At 38.4% G+C, this 19620-nt stretch overlaps 1 protein-coding gene across 1 annotated transcript; it reads right to left on the minus strand.

Annotated features, from left to right (window-relative positions):
* Positions 1–8: 8 nt before the first annotated feature.
* Positions 9–15810, minus strand: LOC149289373 (annexin A5-like). The gene is made up of 12 exons (XM_089490778.1): positions 15793–15810; positions 11435–11519; positions 8255–8349; positions 7523–7636; positions 5515–5605; positions 5098–5177; positions 4452–4508; positions 4227–4320; positions 2428–2523; positions 1546–1604; positions 725–847; positions 9–71 (listed from the first exon to the last, which is right to left on the minus strand). The coding sequence occupies exons 1-12, from the start codon at positions 15808–15810 to the stop codon at positions 9–11; spliced, it is 975 nt and encodes a 324-aa protein (XP_089346904.1).
* Between the last annotated feature and the right edge of the window lie 3810 nt (positions 15811–19620).

A 19620-nucleotide genomic window follows, 5' to 3' on the forward strand; every position in this document is an offset into this window, starting at 1 on the left:
CAGAAACATTACTCATCATCACCACAGCAGAGTAAGAGGAGCGTATTCCTGTAGTCACCGGATGTATCGCCCTAGAAGGGAAGAACATATGAAAAGTGAATTCAAAAGTTAAAGATACCATCCCGGGATGCTTAGCTCAGAACGTTATACTATCCATTTATATTGGTTTTCACAGTAGTACTTTGCTCTGTGATATATAAACTGAACTAGTTACATATTAGGTTTGGAGGCTTTGTTTCCTCATTTACACAACTTTACGTTTAACCAGTTATTAAAAACATCAGGAATTGGAAGCTGTATAGAATCAGTATAGGAAACACTCTGCAGAGCTTCCTAGCTTTGCCAGTTTAACTAGATGGCATGCTACTGTGCCACTGCCTGTAATGGAACACAGGAGGGTAGAAGTCTGATGCCTGAAGCTGGTAGCCCACAAAGACAGGCGACCAGTGTCCATTCTCGTAAAGTAAATTTGACGATGCTTCTCGTAACTAGGAGTTTCTGGTAAACTAAGTGGGGTTTCATCTGAACATACACTTAGCTTCATTGGTTGCTAGAAGTATTATAGATGTTCAAGGAAACATTACTTAGCCAGGTTAATGGGTTTTTTTGTGTGCCTCAGGAACCATCCATAAGTTCTTGCTGTGTTTCATCATTCATTTAACAGCGTCCATTCCAAGCCCATTCACCAAAATGAAATGTGAGCAATGAAAGATTTTCTTTTTACCTTAATGGCTTGGTGGAGAGACTTCCCAAAGTTCTTACGGAACTCTTGTCTTACGTCAAGTAAATCTACTTCACTCCTGGAAACCATGACTCTGACCAGAGTGCAGTCATCAGTGCCAGCTCCCTGTGCAAGAATAAATTCAGATAAACATAAATCTTCTGCTTTAGGAAACAGACAATGCAGTTATTCCCCAAACTCTGGTAGTGTGTAAAGTTTATCTCTACTGATAATATATTTTTTAGAACAACATAACAATAATCAGGCAGTAATTACATACAACAATATTTATATATTAATTTATATGTAGAAGGCCTATATAATATGTAGTACAGTTTACTTGATGTCTAGAAATAAATCATAGTGCTGGAGAAAGTTAGCAAGATTAGCCCTTCAAGAGGTTGGGAGCTGTCACTGTTTAATGTATAGGCCAAACTGCGCTGTGGCTTTAAGTAATTCTCCCCACATTATATTTGTATTATACAAGGCCAATAAAGCTTTTATTGCAGTGGTTTGCCCTTCATTATGAACTGTACAAATATGAAAATGTAAACGTGCAAAAAAACTCCTACAGCCTTCTGGCTTAGTGAATAAACCCCCCACTATCGAAGTTTTACCCATACTCAAAAGGCTGTTCTGCTTTCTTCAAGTACGATTAGTAAGCCTACACTGTATTTTGGTGTATTAAAAAGCCATTTTTATCCTTTTTTTTTTTTTTTTTTTTAAAGAAAAGTCTAAACACCCTCAGTAAACATGTACCGATTCCATCAGCAACAAACAGTTAGGACTTAACTATACTGTAGCGATGAAAAACATGTACTCACCTTCACAGCATTGTATAGTGTTTCCGCAAAGTATCCAGGAACACTTCGGACACATTTCACTGATAAAGCAAAAAGAGCAGACATTTTCATTTTATGGAACTTTTTGGTTTTTTTCTTTGAATCAGACCAATGTCAGTGTTGGCACTTAACACTCAAGTATGCAAATTGTATTATTGAAGAGAAGATACTAAAATGTCTCATATTTGCTACATGTAAATAATAAGAAAAAAAATACACTACTTTCAGTCAGATAAACCTAATCCCCAACGTCACAAATGGGTATGTATATGTAATGTGTGTCACAACAGACATCAGCAGCCTACAAAAAAACTAAGCCCTAAAAATATATATATACACACACACATCACAGACTTTCCATAGATAATGCAAAGTTTAAGCTTATTATGAATGTCATAATCTAATGATTATATATATATATAATATATATGTGTATAGATGATTCATACCGTACATTTTGTACAGCTTTCACCCATTATAAATAGTACACAGCTAAACAAAAGAAAAAAAGGTAATTCTACCACCTTTTCATGCAGTAATTTTCCCGTCAACTTTTTATAGGGCATGTAGCCAAAATAAAAAAAGTTTTTTTTTATTTGTAACAATATTTGCTATTTTGCTTTTGAACAGAACAAGTGGCAATGCAAAAAACAAAGCCAGTTTGTGTTCAGCATGTTCAACAAGTGGTTTGCCTTTGCCTAGCGCTGTCCTTGGCAATGCTTGTTTTCTAAACATCAAGTATACTTATCAGCCATCATTAAAAACACTGACGTTTTATGACGAGTATGCTTATTATGCCCTGTTTATTATTAGCTAGCATTGTTTTTGTCACCAGCAGAAAATATAAGACACTCAGAGCTTTACCAATAGCAAGCAGTAGCTTCTCCAAGTGCCCAGATGTTTCGCGGTCAACGCTTTCTTCAATCTGGTACCCAGAGATGGTCATGTACCTATCAAACACTAGAAGAAGAAGAGGAGGAAAAGAAAAAAATATATATATATATATTCATATATATACATATACATATATTCTGTCTGACAAAAAATAATTTCATTTTGAATAAAAGAAATAGCAAAAAACTAGAAGGGAACTTGCTTGGTCTCAGTAAAAACACTTATTTTTTATGCTTGGCAATTAAAGTAACCAACTGGTACATATCAACTCCAGTTTGTTCTATTTACCAGTTTCTTACTTTAGTCGCCAAGCATAACAAATACCTGCTTTTACTGAGACCAAGTGAGCTCCTGTCCAGTTTCTTTCATTGCTAAGGGAGGAATTGTTGAGGTTCCCGGTGGAGATGCTCCCTGGTCTGAAGTGGCTGGCAGACTGCGTATAAAAGAAAGAGGTCTGATCAATCTCCGGATGAGATTTTACGCAGATAGACTTATCGTGTTGATGAATGCAGAGGGAGAATGACTAATGCACTCCAACCTCTCACTGTAATACAAATATTTTTTAACTCAGTTCCCCCTTACGAGTAACAAAAAAAAAAAATAGAAAGGTTCTTTCGTGTACCTAAAGAACTCTTAGAACTTGCACCCTGGACATTCTACACATTTGCTAAAACCTAAAGCTTCAAAATCTAAGACCGAGAACTCTGATGGTGGAAAGCTGACAAAACCATACGAAGAAGAAAACATAATACATCAGTCTAATTGCACCAAACGGAAAACCTCATGTCTGAAACATTTTAATCCTTTCCATCTGTGAAATGACGAAGGATTTCCAATTTTTTCCAGAAGTAGTAGGATGAGCTCCCTGCTCTGGAAATCTGTGCTCAAAAGGGTTCTCTGCTAATTAAACGGTTTATATAAATATGAACAGTAGCCTGGTTTCATGTCTAGCAATTAACATGTCCTATCAATGTCTTTTTGGACACACCAGCCATCATTTTCACTAAAATACATATGATAGCCAAATACCTGCTTTTAACAAACTTTTCTGCCTTTCAAATGCATGGTGAGATTTTAGCAAAATAACCCCCAAGCGTTTCCTCTCTCAAAGCATTCTTTTAACAGATAAAGAATGCTTATTTTAGTACTTACAACATTCTTTAATATGTATTTTTCATTGGTGGGGACGCATATGAGCACTGTATTGTAAAAAAATAGCCACGATCTTACACACAGAAAATAAATCCCAGTCTGTTTGTATGAGTCAGACACGAAGTATTCATCTTCCAAACATTAGATGACTCAACAGGAGGGTCCCCTATCCTTATACAAACTATTAATTGTGGTTTGGATGGTAAAATGGTAGTAAAGAATTATTTGCCGTTATGCTCACTTTCTCTGTATACACTGCGTGTAATATCAGTATATGTATTTCCATCAGGGGTAACCAGAATCTACCCATCCAATTCTTGAACTATAATTATCATCATTCAAAGGTTTTCATACTTCATTTGGAACTGTAAACTAAGCTTCTCCTTTAAATTGCTACCCCAATTTGCTGTGTGCACAGGAGGGCTAAGCAGCTGCGAGGAAGAAGGCACAGAAAGAGGCGATATCTTTAGGTAGATACGATGCATTTCCTCAAATTCCGTACAACATAGTAAAACGATTCAACGTGGCAAAATGCATGTAGCCTCATCGTTTTAAAGAGGTACCGAAAATTCTGGTCTACAATGTTTAACTTGAGTAACGGTGTAACAGATCTCTACCTTTCCTTAAATGAGCAATGCTGCGAGTCCCCAAGATTGTGATGAACTTTTCTTCATCTGTTCCCCACTTCAGCTCCCCAGCTTTAAACAAATCCTGCCAGGATCCAAGCACAGAGATCATAAAATAAAATCATCTATGAGCAGCCACTCATATCATTATGCAAAACAGAATTAAAAGACTTTGGGGTGGTTTCAATATTTAGAAAACCATCGTTAGTCACTGACCTGGGCATCTTGCTCAACAAGCGAGTCGTTCACTTTAGAGTCGGGGTCTCTGTTAGCCTGAAAAGAAGTCACAAGACATGCTTTGATTGACAAGACAAATTAAACACAATATAAGCACACGCTGATTATAGAATAAAATAGAATGATGATGATTATGCATGACTTTCTTTCCATATGTCTGCATTCAGATAGCTCTAGAAGTGTGGAAATAAAAGTAAATAAATACAGAAAAAAACATTCATTCAAATGTATATATAAACATTATGGAATTTGCTTTTTAGCAATCAGATTACAGCATCCTTTTCTTTGAAACTTTTTGAAATTACATATTTGAGGGGGGGGGGGCAGGACTGAGGGAAGGGGGCCAGTAAAATGCCCAGTTCACCAAACAATATAAATACAAAATCTATAGCTCTGGAATTGTAAATACAGAAAGTGCCACTGTGATGAGTAAAAAAAAAATAAAAAAAATATTGGGATTTTTTTTTTCTCTTTCTTTCAAAGTTTAATGATTTCTATACTTGAAATGATGCATTATGAAGGATTTAGGATTTTTTGTGTTAAAATTATAAGTAGATTGGTATTAAGCCATAAATCAATATCTGAGCGTGAGTGCCAGTGCAAAGGGTAAAATAAATAGAATTACCTGGACTAGGACAACCAGCATCCTCTGGAAGAACCCAGATGTATCTCCAGTAATGCTGTCTTCCAGTTCACATCCAAATTCTGAAACAAACCAATGTATTGTACTGTAGATACATGTACCTTTCCAGGATAAGAGTTCATAGCTAGAGGCTAAAGCATACTGCCCATTCACAATATTTGGGTTATAATCGTCTAAAAACGGTAAGGAACCAAATGGCTCAAACTGCAGAGATGCAAATAGTCTGACTCAATCATGCCTATCAAAAAAATAGAGAAAAAACATGCTGTGCCCACATATAAAGCCAGCTGTGAGCGGTAGATAAAGATGTGGAATAAGCATCACACCAAGAACATTTATCACAGATACTGCAACATAATTTGAAGACGTGATGTTTTTTGCACTCTCCTGAGCACATACCTTTTTTGTAAACCTGTTTGATATGATTCAGTTCTGCTTGACTTCTAGAGGCAAGAATTTCAATCAATATATTCTCGCAAGTACCGGCTCCCTAGAAAACAAATATGTGACACTTGTTCAGTAGATAAGATGAGCTTTAGCTAAAAGAGATAGATATGAACGCTTACAGACTAAGCACAGACCCTTATTTAAAATGCTGTGTTGGGTATAAAGAGTGAGAACAGTGTGTATCAAGGCAGACATATGAAAAATCCCCAGATGCATTTACTAAATTCAGAGCAAAGGCACTTCATGATTTCACACTGTAGTGTAATGGACATTTCCCCTTTCCACTAAGAATGCAGTTATATTGTTAACAGTATAACCCTTAGGCTTCAATCAGCACCCTATCCTAAAATGTATTAAGGTGCAGGTGTTAAATATCACGTGGGGCAAGATGTAGTAGAGGTGACTATACGCGATGGAGAGGCAGGGTTTGGTCTCTTATTCAACTTCCAGTAACATGCAGAGTGGTGAGAGATACGGATGAATGCAAGAGATGGTTCTGTGTGTGTTTATATATCTAAGTATTTTCTGGAAGGTGGAGGTTTATCACTGGTTGTAAAGTCCATTAGAAAAGGATCTCATAGCCCAGGGGATTCACACATATTTGTACCCTTCTTTTGCAACAGTAAGTGATCTAGCCTAGAGAAACCGGTGTAAGCACACTGAATATAATAAATAATAATAATAGTATTCTACCCACAGCCGAAGAAAATGTATAAAGCAAGAACTATTCAGAGATTTATTTTACACTATTTGACCAATGCCCTACCCCTACTAACATGACTGAGTAATCTGTGATTATTAGTCATGCATTTCACATGTTTGTAGACACAAGGGGCCTTATTCACTAATCAGGATTTGGGAGGGGACTGGCAGGAGAGTTGCAAAATCTCATCCGGTTTGGTCCTTCATGATGTAAAGCAAACTCAAGGAGATGAACCTCTTTAGTGAATAAACCCTCAAACCTTATTTTTCTTGTATAAAAACAGCACTCTCACAGAAGACTATGATTGGACCCATATCCAGTGAGCTATATTCATACTACTACATGATTATTAGATAAAGTCTTTCCATCCACTATAATTCTAGAAAACATTCAGAAATTCCATTTTATTAACACTTTACAGTGGAGCGTCAACACCCCCATACAAAATATATGCATCACATTCACTTATTGAATTAACTCAGCTGTCCTGTTGTAATGTAGCACTAGACCAATACAGATGTCCGATTGGATAAAATTTAAGTTCTTTTGTATCATCTTATTTACATAAGACATGTATTAAAATGTGCATCTTGACTCTCTCTCTCTATAAAGGATAGACTGTGGTATGCAAGACCATCATGTATTTAGAAAGAAAAAGCTATATTAAACTTTAACATAAAATGTTTGTTAAATTATTATAACATGATATGCAATGGCATTAAATTTTTTGCCGTGAGAAGGAAAAAATAAATAAATAAATAAAAAAAAAGTATGTTTGGATTTGCTTCATCTACTACAAAAAAAGAACAGCGTTAATGCCTTAAATCACATAAACCAGCAACCCATGCTATTAAGCTGTGCTAGAAAAAACATCTACACGGTGTGAGGGCCACGGGATAAAGACAGACAATTAAACGCAAGCCTAAATTTCCAGTAAGGTTACAGACTTTAAAAGGGTTGTGGTTCTACTTGACACCTCCTGATTTGCCTATCCAAACATATAGTACTTGAATATTTAAATATACCCTTTTTTAATTTGTGCTTGCAGCGAGTTGGCAGCCAATTTTATCTGCAGTAAAGTTAGCAGTTGAGCTCATCTTAGGCTGCTCTTCTTCAGCCAAATTATTTGAGGCAGTATGCCTCAGCAACTCGCCTGCAAACTGACACAAGTTGGCTTAATTGCTTGTGTACAGACCCCCGATATCTTTGGCCTACAAGACTGAAGTATGGATTTGGACAAATGTATAGCTAAAGTACCTTGATGGCGTGCCTCAGTTCATACGCATCATATAAAGAGGCTGGGGTCATCAGCGCCACAATCAGTTTCTCAAACTTGCCTGTAAGTTCTGATTTCAAGTCATCGACGAGATCCTGAAGATAAGAGTCTGAGTTATATAGGATATCTTAAAACATGAATTCTGCTTCAATAAACCGTGGAATAGATTGCATCAAAACAGTAAGTGAATTTATTTGGGTGTCTTGTTTTCATACAAAATGCTAAGCAAATCTTGTACCACCCGAGCCATCTTTTATTCCTTACCTGTTATATGTAAATCAATGACACCTTTAAGGTTAATGGAATTTACAGTAGAATTGTATCAACGTCACTAGGCCTTGCCCTTACACTGGACAGTACCCAATGATGTTTCGTTTTGCCTTCTTTCCAGCCTATAGCCAACCGAAAACATCACAGAACAGGCTGGAATGCCTAGAACACATGGCCATGTCTGCAGAGACCCAGACAAAGAAATAAGACAAAAGAACAAGAAGATGAAGGCTGGGAGACATTCAGAGAGCGCGAGAGTGAATGAGAGTGAGAACAGGAGTGAACAACCCAACAAAATCTGAACAAAAATTCTGAGCATTTTGCCTTGGTTTCATTTGTTTCGTGTTTTTTTTTCCTTGTTTATGGAGATTCGTACAACTGTGGACGCACAAGTCTACACCTTATTTTTTTTCTTTCTACACAGAACGTAGCAAGGTTATTACCCTGCCAAACAAAGTCTTGAAGGCAGCCGCAATTTCCTGTCGTTGGGCATTGCTTCTGGATGTAAGGATTTTCAAGATGGCCTCTTCATCAGTACCTGGGAAATAAAACAAAAGAATAAGAAGAAATTAACAGGCATTCTATTTAACAGGTTGATACCATCAGGACCAGTCATAGTCCAAAAAGTCCCTCTATGTTTTTTTGTTTATACTTTTAGAATGCTAATGTATGCATAGATATCTTGTGTGTACGCTCCACATATTGTGCAGGCTTCTACTGCACCCATTTCAGATACCAGACGAACCTCTACACATTGGGGCAGTTTCTACTATGACTGTAGCCACCTCCCTGTTCCAGATACCCTGGGCAGCTGCCTGTTTCACTCGGTACTAAGACCAGCCCTGAATACCATGAACTCCCATGGGAAGGTATAAACATATTTTTAGAAATCTATGTAGAAATTGAGAAATAAATCTACTTACTAGCATGGATATAACAGGAGGACTATGCTTTTCTCATTAAATCACACAGATGATCTAGGAACTGTGTGACTGTGTAATAAATTTATTGAAGAAAAAGAAAATCTGGCTAGAGATAGTTCTTTCACACAATTCGTTGGCCTGTCTATAAAATACCAATCCTTACCTGCAGGTTTTAATTAGAGTAATATTTAAAGGAAATGGATATGTAAGGTACCAGGAAACATTATTGTAAAAGCCTTAAATAAAACTTTGGAGAAGACAGGAAAAGTAGCAGAATTTGGATTAAAAAAAAAGAGAACATATATTTTGAAAATTAAGCAAGACTAAAACTACAATTTCATGGCATAGCATTTTGTTTCAGATAATAAAGTTGCCGGTGACACCAAATTAATATTGCACTTCTGCCCAACACAACTTCCCCTTTATATCCTGATTCATGACCCACTTAAAACACACCCTCTCATCATTTTTTTTTGCTAGTATCCGTTTTTAAAATATAGTATTTATAGTCTTTTCGGTTTTTCAACATTTTTTGTATACTATAGTATATTCAGACAGTTGTATATTAGCCATTCGTTCTGCGCTGTCATCATAGCTCAACCCTGACTTTTTGTCATCCTGCCTATCAGCCAGACACACTGACTTAATAGCATCGCCATAAAGAATCTGCTCTGTGTGGTGTTTGAGAAGGTAAAGTCACCCAAAATATTACAACAATGGCAAGTTTATTGGAAGAAAATTATAGATATAAAAACAGGCTTTTGTCAGTGCTACATAACCATACAACTATATATTTTACACTGAAGGAGAACATTGTTATACTTTTTAGATAAAAATATTTTAGAAAGGAGTTAGTTTTTAGGAGATTCAGATCTATTATATATATATATATATATATATATACACACACACCCCGTATTTGCTTGATTATAAGACGACTCCCTAAAATCTGAATATTAATTTAGGAAAACAAAAAAGAAAAAGCCAGAAAATAAGACGACCCTATGGGAAAAAAGTTTTACTAGTAAATATTCATTCATGTAAACTATTTTTTTGTTTTTTATTTCCTTTTATTTACCAACCTGCCCCCAGTTATGCTCATCCGCCACCAGACATGCCTTATACCCTCCTATATGCCACTCTGCCCCATGTTATGCCTTTTAACCCCCTATATGCTACTCTGCCTCCAGAAATGCCTTATACCCCTATATGTCACTCTTGCATATAGGGGGTTAAAAGGCATATCATGGGACAGAGTGGCATATAGGGGGACACTTACATACCCAGACACTAATATACCCACTTACATACCCAGACACTTACCTACCCACTCAGACACCTACCCACCGAGACACTTACCTACCCACCAAGACACTTACCTACCCAGACACTCACCGCGATGCCTCAGCAGGCGCTTGCTGCAGCTCCCACGGGATTACGGCATGACTCTGTGTGACCCCACTAGGCCCGCCTCCTCCAGAAAATTGAAGAGGTCTACCGGATCCGCTTTGGGACGGCACAGTGCCGCCGGGTCCCGGTCCTGCTTCTGGAGCAATCTCCCCAACCGGCTCTGCTTCCCCGCAGTGGGCAGGCTACCCCGGGAGTAGGAAGGTAAGCGCGTATGCAACCTCGGCTGCTGGCACTTTCGCCGGCATTCGGTGATAGACGCCGGCAGCAGCTGAGGTTACCATACAGGAGGAACCAGGTCCCCTGCTGCGATGCGGGGGATCCGGCTCTTAGTCTAATAGTCAGACCTCATTTGAGGTCTGATTAGAATACGACCCCAATTACAAGACGAGGGGTATTTTTCAGAACATTTGCTCTGGAAAAAAAACCTCGTCTTATAATCGAGCAAATACGGTATATAGTCATGTGAAAAAGAAAGTACATTCCATGGTTTTACATATCAGGACATAATCATCTGTTCCTTAACAACATAATACACAATGTCACGATGCCAAAATGGAGAAGCCATGTGTAAAAACCTAAGTACACCTTATGATTCAATAGCGTGCAGAACCACTTTTAGCTGCAATAACCTAAAGTAATCATTTTCTGTATGACTATCAGTCACTCACATCGTTTTGGCCCACTCTTCTTTATAACAATTGTTTCTATTCATTCAGGTTTACAGCATTTGTTTGTGCACAAAGCTTTCTTAAGGCCTGCTACAGCATTTCCGTTTGTGTCTAGTCTTTTCTTTTTCAGTCATTCTGAAGCATTCCTATGGAAGCAGTAAGGGTGCACTTAGTTTTTCACACATGCTTCTCCATTTTGGCTTTATTTTGTTGAATAAATCATGACACCGTGTAATATGCCATGTGTTTTTCCTCTGAGGTTGTATTTACCTATTTTTACATTGTTATGTCCGGATATGTAAAATTATAGAATTCAAAGAGGGTGTACTTTCTTTTTCACATGACTGTAATGGCTAAACCTTTTCATTAACCCCTTAAGGACCATGGGTGTTTTAATTTTCTTGTTTGCACATTATATACACTTTATCAGGGGATGGGCTGTTACCTTCCGGCCAAGGGACCATTAAAGCTGAAATTATATATAGCAACAGGTACAAACAGAAAATTGCATTGAAGCATAAAACTGAATAAAATGTTTTATTGAAGAACATTTTTTTTTTAAATTATGATGTGAAAATAAGAAAGATACAGCGTAATAACGGAGGAAAAAATAATACCATACCCAATCCCTTCATTGCCTTGCGCAGTGCTTCTGCATCTTCATTGGCCTTGAAAGCTGGAAAATCCTTCACAGTTCCTCTTGTGGACTAGAAGAAGATGGAAAAAAAAACATAAATAGATAAAAGGTGTGTTGGAAATTCAACTTCTCCTGTTTTATAGTTAAAACATACAAAAATGTATTTAAAACAGGAATAAAGATTATGTATTGTATGTCTGTAAAATATAAGTGGCAATCAATGTTAATGAACCCCTGTGTTAGATGTAGAATGATTGAAGTATAACATAAAATAAGCAAGAATGTTTTACCGGGGGAGGCATCTTGCTTTTCCTGTAAACTACAGCTGGAGTACAGTGAAAGTGGCTTATTTGTGTGATGAACGTGTTGCAAGCTCTAGAGCGTGATACTAACCACTGCATCATGTTCTTCTATAACATCCAAGTATTATAGTGCAGATCTGAGACTAATACTATATGTGTAAATGCTTACCCTGATGGAATCTTAGATTGCAGATAACAGTGTAAAGGAAAAGGAAGGGAAACCCCAACATCCCATTTTAAGTAAAACATATACCAGGCAGTTGAATTAAAATAGTGAAGTATAGGGTAATATGTAAGGGGTGGATGTGGTCCTCTAGACCAGTGATGGCGAACGCGTGGCACGCGTGCCGCTGTTGGCACGCCGAGCCGTCTCTGTGGGCACGCCGTGACTACAGTCATACACTGTAGTCACGGAGTCGGCTCCCGCGGACTACATCTCCCACAGTTCTCTGGGGAGAACCCTCCCCAGAGAACACTGAAGCCACGCCCCCGCTCTCAAACATCTGACGCACCTGCGTGCAGTGGCGTCGCTACAGGGGGGCAAGGGAGTGAAGACAGAAGCCTCGTTCTCCCGCCGCAGGACTTTAAAGGTGAGTGAAATACAAAAGGGGTGAGTAGGGAAAGAGGAGGGGTAGAAAGTGATAAGGGAGGGAGAAGGGGTAGAAAGTGATAAGGGAGGGAGAGGGGGTACATGTTAATGAGTGAGTATGAATTAATGTGTGGATGCATTGTGTGAATGCGTGAGAGTATGCATTAATGTGTGAATGAATTGTCTGAATGAGGGAGAGCATGAGTTAATATGTGGATGAATTGTCTGAATGAGGAAGAGCATGAGTTAATATGTGAATGAATTGTCTGAATGAGGAAGAGCATGCGTTAATATGTGGATGAATAGTCTGAATGAGGGAGACCATGAGTTAATGAGTATGTGTGTATCATAGATGTGTAATTGTGGAAGGGCAAAGATGGCACTCACCGGGGAATTCTCTCTAACAGCGAGTCGCCACTGCCTGCGTGGGATATCACCTGACACACGGACATCACAGGAGCGACTGGGGACTGACCCCACACCGATTCCAGCAAATCAAGTAAGTTTTATAACCAATTTAAAAAAATACATGCACGTGTACAGTTGTTTTTTTTTGTTTGTTTTTTTAAATAAAAAAAATGTTTAATGGAAAGCTCTGTTATTGTGTTTTTCTTTTTAAACAAAAGCTGTTAATTAGTTTGAAAAACTGTACGAATTGTTTTTTCTAAACTAAAACCTCGTTATTCAGGTTTAACTGCAGTGGTTTGCAGTTTGGGCACTTGGGCTCAAAAAGGTTTGCCATCACTGCTCTAGACCATAATAAAATATGTATGTGGGGTATCCCATTATTATGGAATGTTGCAACCTAAATTGGGTCATTATTTGGCAGAGGTACCTACTGTGTACAGAAGAAATTGTAAACCAAATTGCAAAAAGTTATGTATAAAAAAACCTGTGCTAAAACAAACACAGCAGTCTATTTTTTGTGTCTGTGCTGCTTTAAAATATGTGTGGGTACAAACACAGAAAATGTGGGATCTTGAAGAGAAAAAAAAAAAACCATATGGTGCAAATGGCAAACAAATACAGCATTTACGGGTACTAAAAATTAATTTACCTTGGAAAACTGGATCTTTTAAAAGCCTTTAAGACTTGACATGAGAAATTAGCCCTGAAGTACAGAAAAAGCACTTCCTGCAAATGAGTCACTCTGCAAAACCAGTTTAAAATTCTGCGGAAATGTGAATGCTACAGTGACTGCTCTGTGATCGGTGTTACGTGTGGTCATTTTCGCGTGGACTTTCATTTAGGAGACACTGGGTTTGTAGATGACAGAGACAATGGAAAGTCTCACTCAAGCGCTTGTGAAAGATTATGTGAGTTGATCAGCTGAAGGGAAAAGGCAGAATCTCCGTCTGGTAACAAAGCACTGGCGGGCACTGACAGCCAGTACGTTCACACACCCGGACAACATAAAATCTGCACACTGTATGTAATGTGCCGTCAGCCGAATGAAACCGACAGATCTGTAGAGGGCCACAGACACCAGAGGCCCTTCGGTGGTGCCACCAAGTCCATATTGGTCCAGGAAGGCAAAACAAGATTGAGGCCTACAGTAAAGAAATCACTTTTTCCCCCTGGTAAAAAACTTGAAAGAAATAGTTGACGGTGGTTTTCTTTTTACTTTGCTAAACTATAATCAGACACAGTCTAAAGGAAATTTCCAAGTCTATATTTGTAAAGCATTAATTATCATGACTTTTTTTTTTTTTTTTTTTACACATCTACCACACTTACATTTGCTCCCACAGTTAAAAGGCATATCACTGAGCTGCATTAAAAAAAAAATCTAAAATGTCACCAAAGATTGTGCTGCTTGGCATTGTGACGATCATACGTGCTACATGTAACTGAAACAGTACTTTGACAATGTTTTGTTACTGCGATTTACCGATCTCCTTGCTATAAATTCAACTAATTTCACATTGTCCTGTTTTCATCATCCCCCTTTTCACTGGGGTTTACGTATATTTTTTGAAAATAATTGTGCAATGTTTATAAATGGTTTTATCACTATAGCAACCAACAGAATGTTCTTGGCAACTGGACCATTCCAACGGCTGCTATTGTAATGAGACTCTTCTCAAAATTGCGCCGGAATCAATTTTACATTAGCCTCACTGACCTGTTAAATATGGCCTGCATTATTTTTTTTTTAGCCAAAGAAGAACAGACTTGTTGATCCAGTGAGAAATCTATACGTGTGCATTTGTATCTATAGGGACCAACAGGCCCCGAGCATTAACTGAAACAGCTGTAAATGGAAGAACGGGGCCCTGGATTTATTTATTGTCACGGGTGACATATTTTGACTGAAATAATTAACGTCAGACACTCTGAACACCAATGCCTGGTAAAACACGATACTCAAAAAACAGCATTTTTCCCATCGATGCAGCAATATGGTAAAAAGCGGACACAGTGCTAGAAAACATTTAGATAAATTAGCTTATTATTATTATTGAGGTTTGACATTGTTCACCCCAATCATGTGCTTCCTGAGGCAAGAATCCCGTTCTGCAAGTTTGCACGTACACTCTAATTCTATTCACAATTCTAAAAGACAACATATTTATTAATAAGGCGCTTTTGCTCTGTAAAACAATGACCGTGTCACAAAAGGTTAGATCGAGTATGATTTCTGCAGACAGACCCTGAAGGGGTTACAAATTGTACCAAAATTAGGAAGAAGCTTAGAAAGCTGTAGGCTGTTCCCTTCTCATATGACCGCTGACGGTGCTTTGACTCAGCTCAGCCTCCCTTTGGTTGGTTTGGGTGGTTTCATTACAAAAAGAAAAAAAAAAAAAAAGCGTGGAAAAAAAGTGTACACGTCAATAGTGTATTTTGTTCTCAGCGGGATAACCAGCATTTAGAAGGAAGTTGAGAGGTTTTGATAATACTTCTACAAAACACAAAGCTTGCACTCTGTATGCTAAAATATTCAGCACATACAACACAGGCTACCAAAACAAACACAAGTCATGTATGTTCAAGCATTTAACCATGTATGTACTAGATCCATGTGATCCACTGATTTTTTTAATATGTGCATTTAACCGTATATGTACTAGATCCATGTGATCCACTGATTTTTTTAATATGTGCATTTAACCATGTACTAGATCCATGTGATCCACTGATTTTTTTAATATGTGCATTTAACCATGTATGTACTAGATCCATGTGATCCACTGATTTTTTTAATATGTGCATTTAACCATGTATGTACTAGATCCATGTGATCCACTGTTTTTTTTGTTCTGATTTTTTTTTTTTTATGTAACCATGACAGCGGGAGGTGAACTATATACCATAGATCTGCAGACTACATCAGCCTCCCTGGGTGCAAAAGTCTACCATTATGGAGAAATTATGTCTTATTTATATGTAAAATTATAAAAAGGAATTCATTGCATTGTAACAGAAGGAGGGCTAAATGTATTTTGACTCACCTTTCCTTTGTATGCCATTGTAGCTCTGGAGTCTGTAAAATAATATATACAAGTTGTAATAATCCATGTATGATCTAGACAGATGATGTCATACACTGTCATCTAGCGCTCACCATAGCACCGTAGTGTTCAGGGCAGGATGGGGGATAAGGAGGCAACTCTGGCACTTTAGCACAGCCAACAGCTGGATAAGGCAGTATGTGGGTCGTTTGGCCAGTGGCCCACCGGGCATTTGCCCTGTGTGCCAGATGGTCAGTCCGGGTATTGATACAGAGCATGTTACTGCTGATTTTTTGTTTATTGTAGGTAAAGGGTCAGGTATATAAAGTTTTATATACACATGCTGATAAAAATGAAGCTCTGGTCGTTGTCTCCGTATGCGTATAAAATAATTATGTTGTAGACCATGTCTAAAATATGATCTTTGTTGCAACGAAGTTTGGTTTTATTGCAAACAGTCAGAGCAAGATATACCGTATTTTGAGTAACTGCTAATAAGAGAGGATATTGAATCATTCATTAGCCACCCTGCCAAGCGGTTCACAGAGATTGAATAAGAAGTAGCGCGCAGGTCTCAACAAAGGCCACGTACATTGTTTTTAACTTTCCAGCTACAAGTTCTCCACTAAAATATAACTATTTTTGTTCTTCTATAACTATAAATAGGAAATATCATCGCTTGCCAGCGGTCTGATAAAGGGGGTCTATGTTACTTTTTAACGGATAACTGGGTTTGTGGCTCACAGGTGATCTTTCTACAGTTCCACAGGAAAGAATCAGTTTACAGGTAATATGAACCTGTATATGTAATGCATCCTGAACCATGCAGGATGGGCAGTCACAAAGTCAAAAAGCAGAAGCGCAAACAATAAAGTTATATCAAATGGTATTAAAAAAAAAAAAAAAAAAAGCTTAGGATGTCCATCATCAAGGGCCAAGTGATTAATGCAGGTGTAGTTATGGGGGTTCGCCAGCCAGAATATAGGTTTATGGGGTATCAATGGCTGCTGCCAAAGGATACTTCACTGCCAGAAATGTTCAGAAGCTAAAAAGTATAAATTCTAAATGTTATTTTATTTTTTGTCGGGGGCCTTTTTCATTATTTACAAACCTACTTTAGGTAAAAATGACATGTAAATGACCTAGATTAGTTCAATCAATCCTACAAGTTTAAGAGGCTACTTTATGAGACAAATTATCACTTATAAATAAAAGTATCTTATCCAGTACATTAATTTAACAATTAGACAAGCCTCCCTGTTCATATTACACAATGCAGCTATGCTTACACTTATTTCAATAAAGCTTTAAATAAAGGCCGACTTTTGCACACAAAAAGTATTGTAGTTGGTGAGAATACTTACTCTGAAATGAAAGACAGTGAAAAGTCTTCAGAGTAGGTAGGCGGATGCTCCCTGTGTCCCCGGGCTGTGGAAAGCAATGGAGAAATAGCAGAGACGGTAAAAAGTGAGAGGCTCCCTCCCTGCCCTGACACACCCTGGATCCGAACTGCCCTCATCCACCTCCTGCCACTCAGCGAGCGGATGTTTCCCCGCCTCCTCCTCCTTTACTCGTGAAAACTAACCGTTTCAGTGCCAGGGGCTGTACACAACTCCATGTATCCATACTAGTCATATAGCTGTCTGTCTATACATCCATTTATATTATAAATCTATCTATCATCTATCTATCAATCAGTCTGTCTATCTATTTATCTATATCTATCTACTTATCAGTCTGCCTATCTATCATCTATGTATTTTCTATCTGTCTGCCAATTGATTGATCTATCTGTCTGCCTATCTATCTATATATCTTTCATCTATCTATCTATCCATCCATCCATCCATCCATCTGCTACAAAAAAGAGTGTTTAGGAACTTAAACATCCTATGTGCTGTGGATAAAAACAACCCCATCCATCATGCTCAGGTTAAGTATATATCAGACACAGGCTTCTTTTATCGGCGCTCACACAGCCGTTCAGGTAGTTGAATGTGCGGCTGCAGGTATCCAGCTTGCGCCGCTTTTTCTCCCCTAATTCAGTCCTGATGGTAATGATAATTGCTTATAAAAGACCAGTCCATTGAGCTTCTCCTGCAACAAGAGCTGAGCTGCCCCTGAATTATGCATAGTGAAATCAGAGCGATTGTTTAGAAAGTCATCGTAATAATTTGCATGTGCTTTGCATGCTTACTACATTTCTGCCATCAAAAAAAATCTTGCATACACTGAAAAAAGCAGGCAACTTGTAAATTAATTATGGTAACCTCCAAGTTACCTGTGAGCCGCACTTAGCTCCAAATCACAAAATTCACCTCGCAATCCAGCTCCATAAACATTTAAATATGTTAAATATTTTTTTTTAAGAAATGAGGGTCCCCAGACCCTGTATTAACTAATGGGGCAACAATTGCTGCCCTCTTCCCCCGTGCCATGTACAGTGGCACTGGAGATAACTAAGTAAAGCAAGAGGGGTAATTTTATGTATATACCAACCTCAACCTAACAGGGAGTTAAATATAATTTTAAAAACTCTAGGAGAGCCAAGGATTCTAAGCCATGCCTCCCCCGTCAGCCTCTATCCTCTTTTTGCTGTGGGTGGGGTTAAAATTCAAAAGTACCCTTTTGGGTCATCCTTGCCCCCTCAATGCCTAATAGGGTAAGGGGTATAAACAAGTCCCACTTTGGAGGAGGACAGATCCCATCTATACCAAGCGTCGGCTGGAGTGGTGTAAAGTACTCTGGAGAAGTGGAAATGTGTCCTCTGGATAGTTGAATCACACTTCACGATCTAGCAACCTGATGGAACAATCTGGGTTTGACAGATGCCAGGAGAAGTTTACGTACTAGAATGCCCAGTGCCTACTTTAAAGCTTAGTGGAGGAAGGAAGGATAATGGTCTGGGCTGTTTGGGTCCCTTTATTTCTAGAGCATATAGCATATACATTTTCGACAATTATATGCTTTCAACCTTGTGGCATGTGATTGTGAGCCAAACCTTCTCACAACTCACAAATGCTCAAGTCCCACAGACACGCTCCAGAATCTTGTAGAAAGTCTTCCAGACGAGTGGAGGCTGTTACAGCCCATATCTGGAGTCTCAGAGAGAAGCACCATTTCTCCAGGTTGGCACTGGAGAACTCTGGGTCCCACTCCCGGCCCTATTCCCAGTTAAACGTGTCCCGCTACATAAGTGGAACCGCCCACTGACATCAGCGGTAACACCTGCAAGATCAGCAGAGCCACTCACAACATCAGCATAACCGTCCAATCACATCAGTGGGAGATCACCTGACTGCATACCGCAAGGGAGGGCTCTGGGTAGCCATAAAGATCCCAGGTATGGTTATAGCCACAAAGGGGCAGGCTAGGCAACTCTATGTTAATGCCCATGGTTTTGGAAAGTCCAACAAGCTCATACAGGTCTTCACATACATTTGATCATATAGTGTAGATAGATGCCAGATATTAAATTGGAGTGATTCCAAGCAGTGGTGTATTTACCTTGGTTACTGCCCTAGGTCTGACCCAGGGCAGGAGCACCAGCCACCCGTAATAATAATAAAGTTAAACAAGGTTATTAGGTATGGAGTAGCCATGGTGATGAATTTATACAGTGTATTTTCCATACCAGTCCCCAAGAGTGCCAGGGTAAATACGGTATGGAAAGAGTGAAAATACATAGGACAGGAAATATGAGTCAACGCTGCAGCCGACAACAGCTTGCAGATGAGAATAAAATAAGACAGATTGAAGGAGGAAACGAAAAGGGAAAAAGAAGTAAAATTGTCCACACACCAAAGCATCTTTATTTTAATTTTATTT

This window comes from Sceloporus occidentalis, unplaced genomic scaffold (genome assembly GCF_023333645.1).
Source record: "Sceloporus occidentalis isolate IW3139 unplaced genomic scaffold, rSceOcc1.0.p SCAF_46, whole genome shotgun sequence".
NCBI lineage: Eukaryota > Metazoa > Chordata > Lepidosauria > Squamata > Phrynosomatidae > Sceloporus > Sceloporus occidentalis.

What these genes read in the sequence shown, in the direction of transcription:
- LOC149289373 (XM_089490778.1), bottom strand. An exon ending in CAAGGCAATGAAGGGATTGG is followed by an intron (nt 8,350 to 11,434) that starts GTATGGTATTAT and finishes TTTATTTCCCAG; the next exon opens with GTACTGATGAAGAGGCCATC. An exon ending in CTCTCCACCAAGCCATTAAG is followed by an intron (nt 72 to 724) that starts GTAAAAAGAAAA and finishes CTTCCCTTCTAG; the next exon opens with GGCGATACATCCGGTGACTA.